At 38.4% G+C, this 24,063-nt stretch overlaps 1 protein-coding gene across 2 annotated transcripts in view; it reads left to right on the forward strand.

The window, feature by feature from the left end:
• The first annotated feature begins 6,102 nt into the window (after positions 1-6,102).
• The window catches only part of ZNF157 (zinc finger protein 157), a 29,374-nt gene continuing 11,413 nt past the window's right edge, over positions 6,103-24,063 (forward strand). For both annotated transcript variants that reach the window (XM_043897587.1, XM_043897588.1), the window contains exons 1-2: positions 6,103-6,435; positions 8,461-8,667. In XM_043897587.1, coding sequence (XP_043753522.1) covers positions 8,503-8,667 — 165 coding nt within the window. In that variant the 5' untranslated portion in view covers positions 6,103-6,435; positions 8,461-8,502. The remainder of the gene's footprint in view (positions 6,436-8,460; positions 8,668-24,063) is intronic.

Genomic DNA, 24,063 nt, shown 5'->3' on the forward strand with positions numbered 1-24,063 from the left:
GATTCTTTACTGTTGAGCCACCAGAGAAACCCCCTTTGTCAGAGAGACTTCCATTTAATTCAAGGTAGGAATAAGCCTAGTTGAGCTGTCTTCTGTTGCTGGGTTGGACATCAGGAAATGTTGGGCCTGAGTCACTGTCTTCTGTTGGGTGGGAGGACATGATGCCTGGCAGGTGTGTTGTTCCTTCAGTCCTAGGATCCTAAGTGAGTCCACCTTCCTTATACCATGTTTCATATTTTTCGTATGAATTTCCTTTGTTTTATTTCAAAGCTTGATAATTGTGTGTAGCAAGAAGGAACAGGGAGAAAACATATTTATGCTATCTTGCCTGAACTGGATCTCTCTCTATATTTTTTTTTTACCATCAACATCTTGGTCTGACTTCAAACTGAAACCTCTGTTAGCTCTTCCACCATCAGTGCTACTTTGGTCTGCCCTTGAATGTGAGCTTTTGTCATCAGTGCTCATCTTAGTATATCTTCAGTCCTAGTCTCTATGAACTCTTCTACCATCTCTGCTCCTCTGGCCTACAACTCAAAACCATGGCTCTTTCAACTTGACCACCATCAATGGCACATAGCTCAGAATTGTGCCAATTCAATATGGCAGATACTAGCCAGATGTAGCTTATTGAGCACTTGAAATGAGGCTGAAAATTGAATTTAAAATTTTATTAATTTTAATTAATTAAAAATTTAAAATAGACACACAAACAGAAGATCCAGTGCTTCAATAAAATGCATTACAACTTTGGATTAAGAGATCTGAAATGATGTCCTGTCTCTACTGGCCACCAATTGAGCTTTGAGATTATAATCACTCCTTTTTGTGGCAAACCTTTCAAATATCTAGCTGCCATTTGAAAGAAAAACTGTTCTAAATGTAACATTGTACATTTTGGTAATATTAGACATTTCTTCTGTTAAAAAATACTCAATTCAGTTATTAGAAAACTTTTAAAGTATGTTTGGAACAACTTGTGAATATTAACCTAAATTATCATCTATAAATTTTATTTTATTTTTATTTATTTTTGGCCACGCAGTGCAGCATATGGGATCTTAGTTCCCCAACCAGGGACTGAACCTGAGCCTCCTGCAGTGAAAGCACAGGGTCATAATAACTGGACTGTGGGGTAAGTCCTCCACAGTAAATTTTATAAATCTATTATATTTAGACTTCATAAGTATTTCTGATGAAAATTTAGCATTCAAATCGAGATATGTTGTAATTATAAAGTACACATCTGATTTCACAGGCTTACTACAACAAAAAGAATGCCAAATATCTCATTAATAATTTCAAAGATTGATTATAAGTTGAAATGGTAATATTTTGGATATGTAATTTAAATAAACTATATTATTAAAGTTATTTCATTTGTTTCTTTTCCTTTGTCACCTGTCTGCACCCCCTCATGCTAAGTTTCCTCCTCCTCTTCCTGTGTTGGAAATTGAGGCTGCTGCTCTTTGTCAAAGTGATTTAGATTCTCCAGGGGCTTCCCTGGTGGCTCAGATGGTAAAGAATCTGTCTGCAACATGGGAGACCTGGGTTCGATCACTGGGAAAATCCCCTGGAGGAGGGCATGGCAACCCACTCCAGTATTCTTGCCTGGAGAACCCCCATGGTCAGAGGAGCCTGTCAAGCTACAATCCATGGGGTTGCAAAGAGTTGGACATGACTGAGTGACTACCACAGCACAGCACGGGCAAGACTGAGAGGCTTCATTCTTCTGATACAATTTGGAACAAAGCTATTTCTGCATAGTAACAGGGATGTTAGCACTGGCTTCGGCAGGGAGACTGAAGTCTGCCTCCCACACAGAGCCATTGGCTAGCTGCACCGCCTGCCCAAAGCAACCTCAGGCCTTGTTTCCACTCCCACCCACTTCCACTTCCCACACACAGCTGTGTTACCTATCTGCACACCCTCAGGCTATGCATTGCCTTCTCCCTGCATTGGACAATGAGGACCTCCCTGATTTACAGACCAGGAAGCCTCATGTGCTTGGGGAGGCCAGAGCCCATTCTTACTCATCCGCTGGCTAACTGTCTTTTGTCTACAGCCTCTCAGGTGCCACTTTGGCTGCCTCCTTTCACATGGCAATAGGGGTTACTACTTGGCAATAGTTTACCAAAGGCTATAGAGGCTAAAGCCCAATGTCTGCAGTCATTGGCTAACTATTTGTCTGTAGCAACTCAGGCTAGACCCTGCCTCTCTCACTCTGCACATAGCAACAGGGGCTTCTCCCTAGTAACAGGCTGCTGTTTCATCCTATTGGTCACTAGAAACCAGATCCCAACTATTATACACAGCCATTGGCCAGCTGTACTATCTATCTGCAACCCCTAGGTCTAGACAAGAGAGCTCAAATTACTGGCTTCCATTAACTCTTCCACCACCACTGTTCATAAGGTGGTGGTGGTGGTTTAGTTGCTAAATTGTGTCTGACTCTTGTGATCCCATGGACTGTAGCCTGCTAGGCTCCTCTGTCCATGGGCTTTCCCAGGCAAGAATACTGGAGCAGGTTGCCATTTCCTTCTTCAGGGGATCTTCCCAACCCAGGAATTGAACCCAGGTCTACTGCATTGTAGGCAGATTCTTTATCAACTGAGCTATGAGGGAAGTCACTCATATGGTAGGACCTTGAATTTGGTCATTTGTTTACTAACCAACCATCAATGACTCTCTTGTCAAAAGCTAAAATCCAGGCCCCTGTTAACATTTCTACTACCTTTCAGCCAATTTTCAACCCTTTCAGTATTGCTCTAGTCTGACTGGTAATCTAGAGCTCTGATAATTCTTCTACCATCAATTCCTTCCTAGTATCATTTAGCATTCAGCCTTCAATGAACTATTCCTCTATTAAAGTCTCCCTGATCTGGAGCTGGAACCCAGGCCTGGCAATTTTTCCACCATCAATGCATAGTAAGAGTGATCTCAAACTCAACCTCTGTGAACCTTTCCAACATTAATGAGCTTGATAAAGTCCATCTGATAAAGACCACAAGTGTCACATCCATAGTCAGACAGAAATTTTTTTTGACAGTGCCCCCATGGCTTATGGGATCTCAGTTCCCCAATCACGAGTTGAACCTGGGCCATGGCAGTGAAAGCCCAGAACTCCCCAGAAATAGGTTTTAACTTGCTGTAACAAGGGAGACCACACATCACAGGAACTGTGCAGGATCTCACTTAAGGTGGCCAACTTGTTTCAGTTTTCCCAGGACTTTTCTAATTTTAGCACTGAAGTTCCCTTGTTTCAATAAACCCCTCTGTCCTACACACACAGGGATGGTTGATTACCCTAGTCCCACCAAACAAAGGAAGAAATAGTATTACTACAGGATGTTTGGGAAAAGTGGAGTTTAGTTAAAATTTAAATGAAGTATGGGACTTCCCTGGTGGTCCAGTGGTAAAGAACCCCCTTTCCAATGCCGGGGATGTGGGTCTGACCCCTGGTCAGGCAACTAAGATCCTAAATGCTGCAGAGCAGCTGAGCTTGTGTGCCAGAAGTACTGAGCCCACACACTGCAACCACTGAAGCCCAGGTGCCCTAGAGATTGTGCTCTGCAACAAGAGAAGCCACAACAGTGAGAAGCGCAAGTACTGCAACTAGAGAGTAGCCCCTACTCTATGCAACTGGAGAAAGCCCATGTACAGCAAGGAAGACCTAGCACAGCCAAAATAAATAAATAAAAGAGAAAAAAAAAAAAGATGTGACACTTCAGATGCCCCTTATTTGAATCTCTGAACCTGGGTTGGAAATCAATTCTGCTTTTCTGTGTCAAAGTAGCTTGGCTCCTCCAGGAAAGAGTGGGACATTTTATTCTTACTGACATAATTTCAATTAATAAAGTTCCTGATGTTAGAGAACAAGTTTTCTTAGTAGGGCTGGGACTAGGCTCAGGCAAAAGAGACACTCACTTCAAAGTGTTGCAGGAAGGGGGACCCCTTCTAGGGCCTGAAACTGGACTCTTGTCTAACACTCGGAAATGAACTGTCTGAGGAGACAAATGTGCTGACAAAGCAAGAGATTTTATTGGGAAAGGGCACCCGTGTGGAGAGCAGTAGGATAAGGGAACCCAGGAGAACAGTTTTGTTTAATGGCTTGCAGTCTTGGGTTTTATGGTGATGGGATTAGTTTCCGGGTTGTCCTTAACCAATCATTTTGACTCAGAGTCCTTCCTGGTGGTGCAGGCCTTGTTCAGCCAAGATGGATGCCAGAGAGGATTCTGGGAGGTGGTTGGACAGGTGGTGTTTCCTTTTGACCTTTCCCGTACTCTTCTGGTTGGTGGAGCCTTATTAGTTCCCTGTTCCTTACCAGGACCTCCTGTCGTAAAACAACTCATGCAAATAGTTACTATGGTGCCTGGCCAGGGTGGGCGGTTTCAATCAGTGTACTTTCCCTAACAAAAGTACAAAAGTTAAGGGGGAACCCGAAACTCAGTAATCAAAACAACATTTTAATGCAATATTTTCAAAAGTCAAAATACAAGAACACTGATTAAATCATTATTTGTTAGGGAAATTAAAATGGAGGTTGTCTTGTTCAGGTATCAGAATCAGGGGAGCAGGCCTCTGACTGAATTCTGACCCTGCCTAGACTTCATGCCTGCCTGCAAGCACACCAATTGTTACCAGCAAGAAGTGGCACTTTAGATAAGAAAGGGAGTAGGTCTTGGAATTTCTTAGGCTGCTGGGGACCTTGCTACTCTCCTGAGGTCTAATTTTATGACTCAAAAGGTGAAACAAACAGCATTATAAAAATTAAAGAAAAAAACCAGAGCTGCATTTTTGCCAGCAAATGGATGATGATATCAGTTTGTGGCCTGCGATTATATTGGGGAGCCTCCAAAGCTGCAGTGTGAAGTCTCACTCATGGAGTGGACTCTCTGCCCAGGGCCCTTTCTCAATTGGGACTCCAGATTGCTGTCATTTGGGACTTTCTAGCGCTGGTCAAGTCTGGATGTAAGTGTCAGACCAATTTGGCCATGTAGATGCTGTTGCTTTTCTCTATTGTTTCTATTTCTTTGGATGCTTCTAATGACTGTATATTGAAATTAAGTTAAATAGTCTTCTATCAAAAATTGAAATTGTTTATGTATGTATAACAAGTGGTTTCTTTTGTTAATGAATCCTTCAAACCTAAAAGGAAAATAAAACTTTCAGTAAAGCATTAATAGAGAAGAATCCCGATCACATAGGTGTTGGTAGAGTTAAGAAAAGCTCAGCTTTGACATCAGTTCAGAGAGGCATTGATGGTGGAAGTAAACAGGGTCTAGGATTTGAGATGTTGACCAGAAATCACAGCAATAATAAGTTTTGGAAATTTATGTAGAGGTGTGTGTGTTACAGCAATGTTCTCACATTTGCCATCCTGTCTCCATCCAGTTCATAACTACTCCAGATTATTGAGCTGAGGCCCAGAGAGAAGAAATGAATGTCCTTAGGGTACTCAGCAATCCATACCCACACTTAGCCAGGGTCTACCTGCTGGGTTTGAAACACCTTCAGAAGGGAAAAGAGCTCTTTACCTCTTGTCAGAGTAGATTCCCTGCAGGAGGGTATACTAGGACCGGGTTTTAAAGAATGTGCATAGGAATTCAGAGGTGAACACCCAGAATTTTCTTCTGTCCCAAGAGACAGCAGCAGCTCCTGAATTTCCACATAAGAGAGGCTAACCTGGTTGATAGCAGATGTTGGGGGCGCATCTTAGAGATTCATTTTCATTGAAAGTGTGCTTATAAAAAAAAAAAGAAAGTGTGCTTATAACTTTTCTAAATGTCTTTCTATTGATAATTTTCTGAAAAACATTAGTTATCTATATCAAAGACTAGTAATATTATTCCTAGCTACAACCATTTTTGTGGGGTAATGAAAATTGAAGGGATCAAACACTTCTTGATATCAATTCCACAATACGTTAAAAGGAGACTGTACCACCTTGACTCCTCCTCTCTCTTCTACAGTGGTATTGCCCAGGAGGGGACCTGACTTTCCCCCCTCTTACCAGTGGTATCCTCAAGGAGGGGATTGTACCACCCTGACTCCTTCTCTCGTCCAGTGATATCTCCCAAGAGGAAACTGTGATCCTGCCTTTCTTCCCCCTTCTTAGTGGTACCTCCCTGGAAGATCTGGACACATCTCCCTTTCCCCTGGGATGCAGTTTGAAACTTCTGCTTCTGTAAACTTTGCACAGACCTATAGAACCCAGTTCCAAAAGCCAGTTTCTCCTGAAACCTGGCCTTCAGAAAGTTTCTACGCATGAGCGACGCCCCCCGCCATCGTCCTCTATGGAACAGCCCGCTGTACGGAATGGACGCTAAGATGGCGGCCCTCATAGTGGAACACCTCGGCGCAGCCATGTTCCTCGCCCGTCACCGCAGCTCTTGGTTCAAGTCTCTGCAGATCTCTAACTGCACATTGTTCAGAGTGAGTTGACCACAGTCTTAGAGCTCTTGTTTGATTGTGTGCGAAATTAACACCCCCAGAAGGGGCAGTGGCAGAGGTGAGGACAGGAAACGGAAGTGGCCCTCCGACTGTTTTAAGTCTTGTTGGCGCGCGGCACTAAAGTGAGTGAGTACACGAGGGTTTGTGGCGTAATCACTGACAGTCATCAGTGATTTTGAGGTGATGGCTTTGTTGGCTCTGGGGAGTTGCAGACTGTCAGTTTGTGGGGTCAGTTGGTGGGGAATTAAAGAGTCTGATGAATGAGAATCTAGCAGGTCAGGGATGGAGGCTTCTTAGGTAGTCAGTTTTTAGATTCTTTGCTGCATCTTGTTGTCAAGTCCTAATAGTGCATGTGTGTTTAGATGTTTTCCTTAGTCTCCCCAGAGATTTGCTAGTTTTATTAGCGCTTCCCAAGAACCACCTTTTGGTATTGTTGATCCTCCCTGATGTACCTCTGTTTTCAGTTTCCGTAATTCCTTCTAATTGTACTATTTTCTCTTTTATCTAACTTCTTAAATTGGTTGTTAATTCATTAATGTTCAACCTTTCTTTGTTAAAAAACATTTAAGAGCATGAATTTCCCTTTTAAGAATCTCTTTAGCTGCATTCTGCAAAGTGTTCTAGACAACATCTTATTATTATTGAGCTTTATGTTTAATTTTTCTTTTTCATTTATTCTTTGTTATAATGCTTTTGGGAGGGTTGACATTGTAATTAAATCTTTTCATCCATTTTAATTAAATCTTTTTGTCTGTGACTATATCAGTTTTTTTAATTTAAAAATTTTAAAATATAGCTCCTGTTTATTTTACATACTTTTATATTTTTCTTATTATTAATGGTTTTTTCTGTTTTCTTGTGATTATTGTTATTAAACAGAAAAAAACTATCTGCTCTTATAATTTTATCTTGTATCCAGTCCTGTATCAAATTACCCTATGAATTCTGGTAGAGTCTGGTAGGTTTTCTATGTATAAAATCATATCACTGACAAAGAGAGCTATATTTTCATTTCTTTGCAATATTTATTCTGATTATTTCATCTTTCGTGTGTGCTAGAGTCAGGAAAATTTTGAATTGTATTGGCCATCCCTATCTTTTTACTAATTTTAATGGCAGTTGCTTCATCATTTTACTTTTTAGCATAGTATTTCAGAGCTATTTTTTTGTAAATGATTTTTGTGATATTTAAGTGATTTGCTTCTTCCCTAATTGTGAGTTTTTATTAGTAATGACTGCTGACTTGTGTCAAATGCCTTTTTCTTGGTGTAAGTTAAAAGCAGTGTGTTTCCTCCCCCTCTAATTTGTTGATTTAATAAATATTACTAATGTTGAACCATCTTCTAGAAAGAACAGGCTGAGAACTTCCCTGTAGAATATTTTTTAATTTATTTTTATTTATTTGGCTGCTTCAGGTCTTAGTTGTGGCACACAGGATCTTTGTTGTGTCACGTGGGCATGGGTGCCAGCTCAGTACTTGCAGTGCATGGGCTTAGTTGCTCCAGGGTATGTTGGATCTTAGTTCCCTGACCAGGGATCAAACCTGTGTCCTCTGCATTGGCAGGCAGATTCTTAAACACTGGACCACCAGGGAAGTCCCCTTGTAGAAGAATTTAAGAGAGATTTTTCACCCAGAATGGCGAAATAATTAAAGTAGGCAAAAGAGATCCCTTTCATTTAGATTACCAAGTTTCCAGGTTTTCTGCTTCCACAGTCACCCACCAGGACCCCATGGACAAGTCCTTCCTCTGCCTATCTCATGGGACTTCAGCACCATTCACTTGCCTCAGGTCTACCTTCTCCTCAAACCCAGATCTGCCTTGAACCTGGAATTGAGGGATAGGCTTGTCGGGTAAAATGTGAAGCACCCCTTTGAGCTCATTAATTTGACTCCAAGTATCATAATTATTTCCATAATCTGCCCTGAATAATGCTCAGAGAGGGAATTGCTGAAATTTGTGGGGTGAATGTGGAATGACATTGATGACATGGATACTGTCCTTTTAGGATTTGTTGGTATCTCTATGGAGCTGTTGAGCTTTCCCCTTAATGGAGGCTGCAGGATCTTCCATTTATTTTGACTGCAGCCCATATACATACACCTCTCCAGCTTTGGAAGGTGGACTGGTATCCAGAGTGAACATGCCAGCTAATGGGAAATCACCCCAGAGGTTTCCTGCCCTGGTTCCAGGACAACCTGGTGGATCGTTTGAGGTAAGTAAGAGGCGCCTACTTTTCCCATTTTTCTCTTTTTTTAATTTTTTAGACAAAATTTTTTTACTTTAGACAGATTTTATTTTTTTTTCATTTATTTTTATTAGTTGGAGGCTAATTACTTTACAATATTGTAGTGGGTTTTGTCATACATTGACGTGAATCAGCCATGGATTTACATGTATTCCCCATCCCGATCCCCCCTCCCACCTCCCTCTCTACCCAATCCCTCTGGGTCTTCCCAGTGCACCAGGCCCGAGCACTTGTCTCATGCATCCAACCTGGGCTGGTGATCTGTTTCACTATAGATAATACACATGTTTCAATGCTGTTCTCTCGAAATATCCCACCCTCGCCTTCTCCCACAGAGTCCAAAAGTCTGTTCTGTACATCTGTGTCTCTTTTTCTGTTTTGCATATAGGGTTAGCATTGCCATCTTTCTAAATTCCATATATATGTGTTAGTATACTGTAATGTTCTTTATCTTTCTGGCTTACTTCACTCTGTAAAATAGGCTCCAGTTTCATCCATCTCATTAGAACTGATTCAAATGAATTCTTTTTAATGGCTGAGTAATATTCCATGGTGTATATGTACCACAGCTTCCTTATCCATTCATCTGCTGATGGGCATCTAGGTTGCTTCCATGTCCTGGCTATTATAAACAATGATGTGATGAACATTGGGGTGCACGTGTCTCTTTCAGATCTGGTTTCCTTGGTGTGTATGCCCAGGAGTGGGATTGCTGGGTCATATGGCAGTTCTATTTCCAGTTTTTTAAGAAATCTCCACACTGTTCTCCATAGTGGCTGTACTAGTTTGCATTCCCACCAACAGTGTAAGAGGGTTCCCTTTTCTCCACACCCTCTCCAGCATTTATTGCTTGTAGACTTTTGGATAGCAGCCATCCTGACTGGCGTGTAATGGTACCTCATTGTGGTTTTGATTTGCATTTCTCTGATAATGAGTGATGTTGAGCATCTTTTCATGTGTTTGTTAGCCATCTGTATGTCTTCTTTGGAGAAATGTCTGTTTAGTTCTTTGGTCCATTTTTTGATTGGGTCATTTATTTTTCTGGAATTGAGCTTCAGGAGTTGCTTGTATATTTTTGAGATTAGTCCTTTGTCTGTTGCTTCATTTGCTATTATTTTCTCCCAATCTGAGGGCTGTCTTTTCACCTTGCTTATAGTTTCCTTTGTTGTGCAAAAGCTTTTAAGTTTCATTAGGTCCCATTTGTTTATTTTTGCTTTTATTTCCAATATTCTGGGAGGTGGGTCATAGAGGATCCTGCTGTGATTTATGTTGGAGAGGGTTTTGCCTATGTTCTCCTCTAGGAGTTTTATACTTTCTGGTCTTACATTTAGATCTTTAATCCATTTTGAGTTTATTTTTGTGTATGGTGTTAGAAAGTGTTCTAGTTTCATTCTTTTACAAGTGGTTGTCCAGTTTTCCCAGCACCACTTATTAAAGAGATTGTCTTTTTTCCATTGTATATCCTTGCCTCCTTTGTCGAAGATAAGGTGTCCATAGGTTCGTGGATTTATCTCTGGGCTTTCTATTCTGTTCCATTGATCTATATTTCTTTCTTTGTGCCAGTACCATACTGTTTAGACATACTTTAATTTTGAGATAATTGTAGAAAAGGCAGAGGAACCAGAGATCAAGTTGCCAACATCCGTTGGATCATCAAAAAAGCAAGAGAGTTCCAGAAAAACATCTGCTTCTGCTTTATTGACTATGCCAAAGCCTTTGACTGTGTGAATCACAGCAAACTGTGGAAACTTCTGAAAGAGATGGGAATACCAGATCACTTGACTTGCCTCCTGAGAAATCTGTATGCAGGTCAAGAAGCAACAGTTAGAGCTGGACATGGAAAAACAGGCTGGTTCCAAATCAGGAAAGGAGTATGTCAAGGCTGTATATTGTCACCCTGCTTATTTAATTTCTATGCAGAGTACATCATGAGAAATGCTGGACTGGATGAAGCACAAGCTGGAATCAAGATTGCCTGGAGAAATATCAATAACCGCTAATATGCAGATGACACCATACTTATGGCAGAAAGCGAAGAAGAACTAAAGAGCCTCTTGATGAACGTGAGGAGAGTGAAAAGGTTGGCTTAAAACTCAACATTCAGAAAACTAAGATCATGGCATCTGGTCCTATCACTTTGTGGCAAATAGATGGGGAAACAATGGACACAATGACAGACTTTACTTTTTTGGACTCCAAAATCACTGTAGATGGTGACTGCAGCCATGAAATTAAAAGACGCTTACTCCTTGGAAGGAAAGTTATGACCAACCTAGACAGCATATTAAAAAGCAGAGACATTGCTTTACGGACAAAGGTCCGTATAGTCAAAGCTATGGTTTTTCCAGTAGTCATGTATGGATGTGAGAGTTGGACCATAAAGTAAGCTGAGCACTGAGGAACTGATGCTTTTGAACTGTGGTGTTGGAGAAGACTCTTGAGCATCCCTTGGACTCCAAGGAGATTAAGCCAGTCAATCCTAAAGGACATCAGTCCTGAATATTCATTGGAAGGACTGATGCTGAAGCTGAAACCCCAATACTTTGGCCACCTGATGCGAAGAGCTGACTCATTGGAAAAGACCCTGATACTGGGAAAGATTGAAGATGGGAAGGAGAAGCGGATGACAGAGGATGAGATGGTTGGATGGCATCACCGACTCAATGGACATGAGTTTGAGTAAGCTCCAGGAGTTGGTGATGGTCAGAGAAGCCTGGTGTGCTGCAGTCCATGGGGTCGCAAAGAGTTGGACCTGACTGAGCGACTGAAGTGAACTGTAGATTCAATTTACCCAGTTTCCCCCATCATAACATCTTGTAAAATCTTGGTACAATATCACAACCAGGATATTGACATAGAACATTTCCATCCTGTTGCACTTTAATAGCCATGCCCATTTCCCTTCTCCTGCTCTCCCTCCTTAACCCCTGGCAACCCATAATCTGTGCTCCAGTTCTATAGTTTTGTTATTTCAAGTGTTATATAAATAGAATCATACAGTATGTAACCTTTTGGGACTGGCTGTTTTTTATTCAGATAATTCTCTGGAGATTCATCCAGATTGTTGCATATATGAATAGCTTGTTCCTTTTTATTGCTGAATAACATTCAGTGGTATGGATTTATTGCAGTTTGCTTAACCAGTCAATAGTTGAAGGATATCTTGGTTATTTCCAGTTTTTGGCTGTTACAAATAAGGATGCTATGATTGTGTAAGGTTTTTGTATCAGATGAATGAACGTGAGTGCCATTGCTGGATTATATGCTAAGAGTGTTAAAGTAATTAAGTGACCTAATTTTTAGTACAGTTTTAGATTTACAAAATAATTGAGGTGATAGCATTAGTGTGGTACATTTGTTAAATAAACCAATGTTGATATGTTATTATTCAACAGTTTACAGTATGGGTCACTCTTTGTGTTGCATATTCTATTCAGTTCAGTTCAGTCGCTCAGTTGTGTCCGACTCTTTTCTACCCCATGAATCGCAGCACGCCAGGCCTCCCTGTCCATCACCAATTCCTGGAGTTTACTCAGACTCATGTCCATCAAGTTGGTGATGCCATCCAGCCATCTCATCCTCTGTCGCCCCCTTCTCCTTCTGCCCCCAATCCCTCCCAGCATCAGGGTCTTTTCCAGTGAGTCAACTCTTCGCATGAGGTGGCCAAAGTATTGGAGTTTCAGCTTCAGCATCAGTCCTTCCAGTGAACACCCAGGACTGATCTCCTTTAGGATGGACTGGTTGGATCTCCTTGCAGTCCAAGGGGCTCTCAAGAGTCTTCTCCAGCACCACAGTTAAAAGCATCAATTTTTCGGTGCTTAGCTTTCTTCACAGTCCAGCTCTTAAGGACATGTTTCCATCATTACAGTTCATACACGACAGTTTCATCTGTGCTTAGCTATTCATCTTTCCTCTCCCTCTGCCTGAAACTCTGGTTATCACTGACTTTTTTTTACTGTCTCCATAGTTTTGCCATTTCTAAAATGTCATGTATTTGGAATTGTATTGTCTGTGGCCTTTTCAGATTGGCTTCTTTCACTTAGCAATTTGCATTTAAGGTTCCTCCATTTTTTTTATCACTGAATAATATTCCATTGGAGGGATGTACCACAATTTGCTTACCCATTCACCTATTGAAGGACATCTTGGTTGTTCCCAGTTTCAGGTGATAATGAATAAAGCTGCTAAAACATGTATGTACAGAAGTTTTCAGTTCATTTGGGTAAATAACTCAGAGTGCAGTTGTAGGTCATATGATAAGACTTTGTAAGAAGCTGCCAAACTGTCTTCAAAGTTTTTCACCATTTTCATTTTTACCAATAATAAATGAACATTCTTGTTGTTACACATCTTTGCCAGCTTTTGGTATTATCAGTTTTTTGGATTTTAACCATTCTAATAAATGTGTAGTTGTAACTCATTGTTTTAATTTGAAATTCCCTAATGAAAAATGATGTTGAACATGGTTTTACATGTTTATTTCACATCTGTATATCTTCTTTGGTCAAGTGTCTATTCACATCTTTTGCATATTTTTAATGGGATTGTATGTTTTCTTATTGTTGATTTTAGAAGTTCTTTGTATTGATATATTTTAAATACAAGTCCTTTATCAGATATGTGTTTTGCAAATATTTGCTCCTGTTCTGGGCATGTCTCTATTCTCTTAACAGTGCCTTTTAAAGAGCAGAATTTTTTAATTTTAGTAAAGTCCAACTTGTCAGTTTTTCTTTCATGTAATGTACATTTGGTGTTATATTTTAAAACATTGCCAAACCCAAAGTCACTTAGACTTTCTCCTGTTATTTGCAGTTTTCTTTCTTTCATTCTTTTTGGCTGCACCATGCAGTTTACAGGATCTCATTTCCCTGACCAGGGATTGAACCTGGGCCACAGCAGTGAAAGCCTGGAGTCCTAACTACTAGGCCACCAGGGAACTCCCTATTTTGCAGAAGTTTTACATTTTTGCATTTTGCAAATAGGTCTAAGATCCATTTAGAGTTAATTTTTGTGAAAGTTGTAAGGACTTGGTCTGGATTTTTTTTGTGTGTGTGTGGATATTGAAGTGTTTCAGTGCCATTTATTGAAAAGTCTATCCTTTCTCCATTGAATTGCCTTTGTTTCTTTGTCAAAGATCAGTAGTCTATTTTTGTGTGGTTCTATTTCCTTGCTCTCTATTTGTTCCATTGATAAATTTGTACATTTTTACCAATACCACACTTTTACTTATTTATTTTTAAATTGAGGTATAAGTGACTTACAATATTATATTAGTTTCAGATGTACAGCATAATGATTTGATATTTGTATGTACTGTTAAATGATCACCATAAGTCTAGTTGACATCCATCACCATACAGCTTTCAGATATGCAATACAACAATATTATTGTCTATAGTCACCATGCTGTACATTACATCCCCATGACTTATTTATTTTTAGCTGAAAATTTGTGCCTTTTGATGCCCTTCATGCATATTACCCCCTCCTCTCACCTCTGGCAACCACAAACCTGTTCTCTAAATCTATGAGCTTGGTTGTTGTTTTGGTTTTTTTGTTTTAGGTTCCACATATAAGTGAGATCATACACTATTTATCATTCTCTGTCCTACTTATTTCACTTAGCATAATGCCCTCAGAGCCCATCCAAGTTGTTGCAAACAGCAAGATGTCCTTCTTGCTCATGACTGAATAATATTTCTTTGTGTATGTGTATATATCTATATCTATCTCATGTTTTCTTTATCCATTCACCTTTTGGGTGGACACTTAGGTTGCTTCCATATCTTGCCTATTGTAAATAATGCTGCAGTGAACATGGGAGTACAGGTATCTTTTCAAGTTAGTATTTTCATTTTTTTTCAGATAAATACCCAGTAATGGAATTGCTGGATCATATGGTTGTTCCATTTTTAATTTTTTGAAGTATCTCCATACTGTTTCACATAGTGACTGCACCAATTTGCATTCTCACCAATGGTGCACAAGGGTTCTCTTTTCTCTATGTCCTCGCCAACGCTTGTTATTTGTTGTCCTTTTGATAATATTTGGCATCCTAAGAGGTGTGAGGTGACAGCTCACTGTGGTTTTGATTTGCATTTCATTGATGATCAGTGATGTTAAGCATTTTTTCATGTACCTATTGGTCATCTGCATGACTTCTTTGGAAAAATGTCTATTCAGATCCTTTGTCCCTTTTTAAATTGGATTGTTTGTTTTTTGCTATTGAGTTATATGAGTTCTTTGTATATTTTGGATATTAACCCCTTATCAGATATGCGATTTGCAAATGTTTTTTCCCATTCAGTAGGTTGCCTTTTCATTTTGTTGATAGTTTCCTTTGCTGTGCAGAAGAATTTTAGTTTGATGTAGTCCCACGTGTTTATTTTTGCTTTTATTACCTTCGCTTTTGGAGTCAGATCCAAAAAAAATCATTGCCAAGACTGATGTCAGAGAGCTTACTGCTCATACATTCTAGTTTTTATGGTTTCAGGTCTTACATTCAACTCTTTAATCCATTTCAAGTTAATTTTTTGTATGGTGTAAGATAGTGCTCTAAAATTTCATTGTTTTGCATGTGGCTGTCCAGTTTTCCTAACACTATTTTTTGGAGATATTGTTCTTTTCCCATTACATATTCTTGGCTTCTTTGTCATGAATTAATTCACCATGTATGTATGGGTTTATTTCTGGGCTCTCTATTCTGTTCTGTTGTTGTTTGTGTCTGTTTTTATACCAGTACCATACTGGTTTTTTTTATTCACTAAATTTATTTATTTAATTTTTATTTTTTAATTGAAGTGCAGTTGATTTACAATATTGTGTTAGTTTCAGGTGTACAGCACAGCGATTCAGTTATATATGTGTGTGTGTGTATAAATATATATAATTTTTTTCAGATTCTTTCCCCTTATAAGTTATTTCAAAATACTGAGTATAGTTCCCTGTGCTATACAGTAGGCCCTTATTGGTTATCTGTTTTAATCCTAAACTTCTAATTTATCCCTTCCCCTCTTTCCTCTTTGGTAACCATAAGTTTGTTTTCTATGTCTGTGAGTCTGTTTCTGTTTTGTAAATAAGATCATTTGTATCTATTTTTTTTGCCATGCCACAAGGCTTGGAAGATCTCAGGTCCCCAACCAGGGATTGAACCCAGGCCATGGCAGTGAAAGTGCTGAGTCCTAACCACTAGGCAACCAGGGAACTCCCTGTATCTTTTTTTTTTTTCAGATTCCACATATAAGTGATATCATATGATATTTGTCTTTGGCTTACTTAAGTTAGTATGATAACCTCTAGGTGCATCCATATTGTTGCAAATGACATTATCTCATTCTTTTTCATGGCTGTGTAATATTCCATTTTATATATACCACATCTTATTTATCCATTCATCTGTCAGTGGATATTTAGTTTGCTTTCATGTCTTGGCTATTGTAAGTAGTGCTGCAGTGAACATTGGGGTGCATGTATCTTTTTGAATTATAGTTTTCTCCCATACTGTTTTTGACTATCATAGCTTTGTAATATACAGTTGACCCTTGAACAACACAGGTTTGAATGGTGTAGGTCCACTTATAAGTGGATTATTTTCAACAGTAAATACTACAGTACTACACAATCCACAATTAGTTGAATCTCTGGAAACAGAGAAACTGGGAGTAAGGGGGAACCAAGTTTACAGTGGACCAACTGTAAATTCTACAGGGATTTTCAACTGCACAGTGCATTGATACTCCAGTCCCTCATTGTTCAAGTGTTTGAAATTGAATACTGTGATGCCTCCAGTGTTGTTCTTCTTTTTCAACATAGCCAGTGTGTTGTAGTACTTATGTCTTGCTTTTTTGATTTTGTTAGATTTATAATTAAGCATTTCATACTTCTGAGTAATTATCAATGGTTTCATATTTTTTTGCTTTGAAGTCCACATTTTCATTGCTAACATATAAAAATACACTTGGTTTTTGTGTGGTTTTCTGTGCTTCCTATGACCTTGTCATCTGAAAATAGGAAAAGTTTAATTTCTTCCTTTTTATTATGTATGCCTTTTAATTTCTTGCCTTGCACTGGTTAGAACTTCCAGCACTATATTAAATAAGAGTCATGAGAATGGACATTCTTGTCTTGTTCTTGGTCTTCAGTCTTTTACCATGAAGTATTGGGTTGGTCAAAATTTTATTACGGAAAAACTCAAATGGACTTTTTGGCCAACCCAATATAATGTTACCTGTAGTTTTGTTTTAGATGCACTTTATCAAATTGAGGTGGTTTCTCTGTATTTCTATTTCTATTCCGGTTTTTGCAGGAGTGAATGTTGTATTTCTTCAAGTGTTTTTCCTATATTGATTGATATGATCATGTGATTTTTTTTTTTTTTGATCATGTGATTTTTAAAATCCTGTTAAAGGGTGAGGTGGGGAGGGAGATGGGAGGGAGGTTCAAGAGGGAGGGGACATATGTATACCTATGGCTGATTCATGTTGATATTTGGTAGAAACCAACACAATTCTGTAAAGCAATTATCTTTCAATTAAAAGATAAAAAAGAATCTCAAACTTAATAATAAAATATATATATATATATATATATATATATCTATATCTTTAATTTAAAAACTCCTGTTAATATGGTGGATTTCATGGATTGGTTTTTGAATATTGAACCTGTCTTGCATCCCTGGAATAAACCCTAGTTGGTCATGATGTATAATTCCTTTAATATATTAATGAATTATATTTGCTAATATTTTGTTAAGAATTGTTGCCTCTATATTCATGAGTGCTATGGGTATGTAGTTTTGTTTTTTGTACTATATTTATCTGATTTTGTAATCAGGGAATGTGTTAGTTTCATGTGGCTGCTGCAACAAATTACCACAAACTTAGTGGCTTAAAACAGTAGAAATTTATCCTCTCATAGTTTTTGAAGGCCAGAAATCCAAAATAAGCATCACTGGGCCCAAATCAAGGTGTCGCAAGGGCTTACTCCCTGCAGAGGCTCTGGGGGATCTGTTCCCTGCCTCTTCTAGCCTTTGGGGGCTGCAACTATCCCTTGGCTTGTGGCTTCATCCCTTCATTTTTCGTGGTCAGCATCCTCAAATCTCTCTCTACTGTCTTCACATCACTGCTTTCTGTGTGCATCAGATCTTCTTTGGCCTCCTTCTCCTAAAGGATATTTGTGATTACATTTAGAAGCCACATGGATAATCCAAGATACTCTCCTTATCTGAAGATTCTTAATCACATCTGCAAAGACCTTTATATTTTTGCCATATAAGGTGATATTGATGGCTTCCAAGGATTAGGATGTGGATATCTTTTGGGGGCCTCTTTTTACCTATTCAAGGAAAATACTCGCTTCATTGAATGATTTTGAAAGAGTTATTTCCTCTTTTGTTTCCTGCAAGAGATTATGTAGTTGTGTTAATTTTTTGTTAAAAATTTGGTAAAATTCTTCAGGGAAACCGTTTGGCCAGAGATACCTTTTTTTGGGGTTGAGTTTCATTTTTTTATTTTTTAAAATTTTTATTGGAGTATAATTGCTTTAAAATGTTGTGTTAGTTTCTGCTGTACAGCAAAGTGAATCAGTTATAAAATACATATCATAGACCCACTATTTGTAGATTCTTTGGTGAGTTTTAAATTATGGATAAATTTTCCTTAATAGTTATAGGGCTAGTCAAATTATCCGTTTCATATTGGATGACTTGTGTTTATTTGTGTTTTTTTTTATGAATTGCTTCATTTCATCTAAGTTATAAGTGCAGAATTATTCATTGTTGTTGTTTAGTCACTAAGTCTTGTCTGACTGTTGCAACTCCATGGACCATAGCCTGCCAGTCTCCTCTGTCCATAAGGTTTCCCAGGCAAGAATACTGGAGTGGGTTGCCATTGCCTTCTCCGGGGACCTTGCCAGATCAGGGGTCAAACCATGTCTCCTGCATTGCAGGAGAAATGCTGAGCATAAATTATCCTCTGATTGGTTAATTAACTCATCTGACCCAAAGTCAAATTACTCAGTGGTATACCAGTTTCTTTGTATGGGCTTAAGCATTTTTGACCAAAATATTTCTAAACAAAGCATGATATCTGAGAGCACAGGGATACTTGGTACATAAAATACTCCATAAGAAAGCTGATGGAAGGTAATTGTGTCAGACCTTTAGATTCTTTTTTTAAAAAATTGAAGTATAGGACGTCCCTGGTGGTGCAGAGGATCAGAATTTGCCTGCAAGTGCAGAGGACATAGGTTTGATCCCTGGTCTGGGAAGATTCCACATGCTGCGTAGCAACTAAGTCCATGTTTCAAAACCACTGAGTTCATTCCCTAGAGCCCACAAGGTGCAACTACTGAGCCTGTGTGCTGCAACTACTGAAGCCCACGTGCCTAGAGCCTGTGCTCTGCAACAAGAGAAGCCACCACAATGAGAAGCCCACATACCACAACGAAGAGTAGTCCCTGCTCACCGCAATGAGAGAAAGCCCACACAAAGCACAGCCAAAAATAAATAAATAAAATTTAAAAATCTATTGTTATAAATAGATAAGTAATAATTGAAGTTGATTTACAATATTGTGTTAGTTTCTGATGTATAGCAAAGTGATTCAGTTTCACGTATATATATTATATATATATATACTTTTTCATTACAAGATTGCATTATTATAAGATATTGAATATAGTTTCCTTTGCTATACAGTAGGACCTTGTTTATCTATTTTACATATAAGACCTTTAGATTCTTTAGGCTTCTAACAGTTGATTGCTATATGTAAGGGCTTCACAACCCATTCCTTATTTTATCTCTTGGCTTTTCTGAATTAGACAGTTTTAACCCACATCCACTAAACAGTATTAAAGACACACTTTAAAATAAAGACTAGTTGGAAAACATAAAGTAATCCTACATCCCAGTAGAATTTCAGATGAATTAAATTGTAAGAGAAATGCAATACTTATTGCGCATATTGTACTAGTCTCACACTGTCATGGGGAGTCCATGCACATGGAATTTGCATTCCAAGTGTTTTCATCTTGACCATCATTGAGTCCTTAATCTATCTCCCTCCCTTTTTGAGGTCTTCTGTCTGCTTTTCTGACACTCCTTTCTGGCTGGTTCTGTTTTTCTCTGAGTTGCTAGATGGTACACAGTTTGAGGGTTCTGATGATGTTATCAAAGAAGTCTGAGCAGGAGGAGCGTTACTGAATAAGAAATTGCTAATCAGTGTCGATGAGACAAAGTATGGATAAAGTACTGTCTCCAGCAGTGTGCAAATGGCTCCAATGGGAGAGTGCATCATAAATGTAGTTGATCTTTTTGACTGTGCAGCAAACAGCCATGCTTTTTCTCCAGGAGCATCCAGAGGGAACTGACTTATAAAGAAAGAAAAGAAGAACCATTAAGAAGACAGAATCGAATTATTGCAGCAGTGTTTCTTTTTCTAGCATAAGTTTTCCCTTTTGAATTCCACTTTTGCCTGTTGTCAGCAACATTCTGTTCAGGATGCCAAAAGACGGTAAGAGAGCTACTGCTTTTTTCGATTCAGACATAGCTTACTTTTTTTCAGGCCCTTATACAAATATGGCCTTCTTTGGGGTCATTTGATAGAGAGGAACTAGCAATGTTTGCAGATGTGGAACATGCATCCTGCATAATCCAAGTGACCTGCTCAGGTGCTGCATTTCTTAGTAGCAGGGGTTGGCAATAGCAGTTCATTTTTTGTTGCCTATGGAATGTCATGTGTGGCTCCTACCCAGGGTAGTCCTAAGAATTTCACCATTCAAGTGGGCCCTTAGATTTTTGTTGGATTTATCAACTAACCTCTGCTGATTGTATGTGTCACTATTGCATTTAAGCCAATCTTAGCTTGATCTTAGTAATTTTCTAATATTATCTAATATTAGATATCTAATATTATCTAATATCTATTTCTAATATTATCATGTTATCATCAGTATAGTATATTATTAAATATACTTGGGACCTGCATCAAGTCCAAATCCCTTCTAAATTATGACAATTGAAGAATGAAGCTGGTGAATTCAAATAACATTTTAGCAGTACAGTAAATGTAAATTAGGACCTTCTCGCATGAAAGCAAACTGCTGTTGACTCTTTTCCTATGTTGAGATAAAGGAAAAAAGCATTTGCAGGATCAGTCACTGAGAACCAGTTTCCTTTAGCTTCAGTATTTTCCTACTGTGAAACCAAATTAGGAACTACCGATGCTATGGTGATACTAATTAATTATTGATGGTCTGCTGTTAGTCTCCTTGAGCCATCCACCTTTTTCATGTGCCACCCAGGGACACACAATAGCAACTACATTTGCTATTTTAGTTACTCCAATTACTAAGGGATGACTGAGTCTTCAACTAAAATAAATGCAAATATGGAGATATACACAGGCGAAAAGGGAGGGTTCTGAGAGCACATGGTAAAATAAATAAACAAAAGAGAGCTTATACGTACTTACTTCACTTTTAGTTTTTGATGGTATATATATATTTTAAAAACCTATTTAAGAATTCACCTGAATTCAAACCATGTAGTCAAAGCTATGGTTTTTTCAGTAGTCATGTATGGATGTGAGAGTTGGACTATAAAGAAAGCTGAGCGCCAAAGAATAGATGCTTTCAAACTGTGGTGCTTGAAAAGACTCTTGAGAGTCCCTTAGACAGCAAGGAGATCAAACCAGTCAATTCAAAAGGAAATCAACCCTGAATATTCATTGGAAGGACTGATGCTGAAGCTGAAGCTCTAATACTTTGTCCACCCGATGCAGAGCCGACTCATTCGAAAAGACTATGATGCTGGGAGAGACTGAGGGCAGGAGGAAGAGGGGATGACAGAAGATGAGATGGTTGAATGGCATCATCAACTCAACGGACCTGAGTTTGAGCAAACTCCAGGAGATAGTGAAGAACAGTCCATGGGGTTGCAAAGAGTTGGACATGACTGAGTGACTGAACAACAACAAGTTAGAAGTATTCCCCTGTCACATATAATATCCATCTGAGGAATTCGTTTAGATGAAGGAGATGTACTTCACTTAAAATCTATTCAAATATTCCTATTTTCCTGCAAACTTTCACTTTAATTCCATCAACTGTTGTATCCCTGTAGCCTTTGTTGTGGCCCTTGTTAGGACTTGACCAACAGATTTTGAAATCACACTGCATTATTCTTCCATGTCAAAGAGTCCCAGAAAAGTTTCTTCTCTGCCTTCTGACCATTTACCTACATATGTCCATATGGCTTTTGGGTGCCCATCTGGGTGTTGAGCCTGGCTAGAGACTAAGATAAACCATGAGTTCATACTGATAATAAATGATAGAATGAGGGAGACGGGGAAAGCTCTTCTTTAAGGTCCAGTGCCAAACAGTATGGAGAAGGAAATGGCAACCTACTCCAGTATTCTTGCCTGGAGAATCCCATGGACAGAGGAGCCTGGTGGACTACAGTTCATGGGGTCACAAAGAGTTGGACACGACTGAGCGACTAAGCACACACGCACTCCAAATAGTAATATGGAACAAATGATGGAGTTAGAAAAATAACTTTTTGCAACCACTGTAGTTAGTAATAACTGAGCCAAGAAAGAATCACTGATGGATGCCAAAGCTATTGGATGAAAGTTTAAGGAGGAACAAAGTATTTACATAGTTTCAAGGTATATTCCTACAGATTACTCACTTATTACATAGGGAAATTGGTAACTTTATAGTGGAGAAACCTGGTAAACACTAACTTAATAGAAACATAAAAATTTTAATTTGAAAAGTCCTCATAATCTCATCTTTTGGAGATAATCAGTCTTAATTCAGTAAATATCCTTCCCCTTCATGGATCGCAGCCTTGTTGTGGTGAAGGGGCTGGCATAACTCAGTGAAGCTATGAGCCATGCCATGCAGGGCCACCCAAAATATACGGGTCATTGTGAAGAGTTCTGACAAAACATGGTCCACTGGAGGAGGAAATGGCAAACCACTCCAGTATTCTTCCTGCGAGAACCCCATAAACAGTATGAAAAGGCAAAAAGATATGACACTGGAAGATGAGCTCCCCCCAGGTTGGAAGCTGCTGGGGAAGAGCAGAGGGCAATTATAGGAATTCTGAAGTTTTTCTGGATGTGACTATCGATTATTCCAGAGACATTTGTTCAAAAGCGTATCCATTCCCCACTGAATATTCTTGACACCTTTGTCAGACATCAATTGATCATATATGTGTGAATCTATTTCTAAATTCTATTTTGTCTCATGTATATCTTTACAAAAATACTACACTGTTTTGAAAACTATAGCTTTGTAAATCTTGAAATGAGATAATGTAAGTCCTCTAACTTTTTTCTTCTTTTTCAAAATAGCTTCATTTATTCTAAATCATGTGGTTTTATTTCTTCATTAATTTTAGAATCAGCTTGTCAACTTTTAATTATTAAATTTCTTTATTGATTATAATTAGTGTTATTTGTCTTATTTCTATTTTAAACTTACCAAGATTGTTTTTTGTGTGTGTGTGCTAGTATATGATCATGCTTTGTGAATGTTCCATGAACACCTGAGAAAAAGTATATTCTGTATGATCTGGATGTAGTGTTTATTCTTTCTTTTTCTCTCCCTTTCTTTCTTTCCTTCCTTCCTTCTTTCCTTCCTCCCCCCTCCTTCAAGTCCCACCTTATTGATTAGCTCTTTTATAGCATTACCTATTTCTTTTTTGTTTACTTAATCTGGTTACTTCTATGAATGGTATGTTAAAAGTCTTCCACTAGAAAAAACTTCTATTTCTTCTTGTATCCCTGTAGTCTTTAGCTTATGTAGGCTTTTGCTGTGTTACTTTGTGCATAGAAATTTACAAATATCTTTATTTTTATATCTTCATTGTGAACAGGGCTTTTAACATTACAAAGTATCCTCCTTTATCTCATATAATTGCTTTTGGAATTCTACTTTGTCTGGTATCAGGATTTCAATCCCTGCTTTTATATCATTTTCATTTGGTAAACCTTTGTCCATCTCTTTAATTTTAGCCTTTTTGAAAGACTGTTTTAAGCATGTCTCTTGTATACAGCATTGTGTTGGGTTTTGCTTTAACAAGGCAATGTGAAAATCTATTTCTTTTAATAGATGAAGTAAGCCTATTCACATTTATTTGTATTACAGTTTGTAATATAATTAACACAAAATGTCCTCAACTTTCTTGTTTTATCTTATGATGTAATTACAGTGTGTAAATGTTATATTTACTCTGTTTCTTTCTCTATTGAGCGTTTCCTCTAAATGTTTTTGGTAATTAGGAAGGTTTGTATTTTTATGCTGGTGGTTGTGATTAGTTGCTCAGTTGTGTCTGATTCTTTACGA

Source organism: Cervus elaphus, chromosome X (assembly GCF_910594005.1).
Source record: "Cervus elaphus chromosome X, mCerEla1.1, whole genome shotgun sequence".
NCBI lineage: Eukaryota > Metazoa > Chordata > Mammalia > Artiodactyla > Cervidae > Cervus > Cervus elaphus.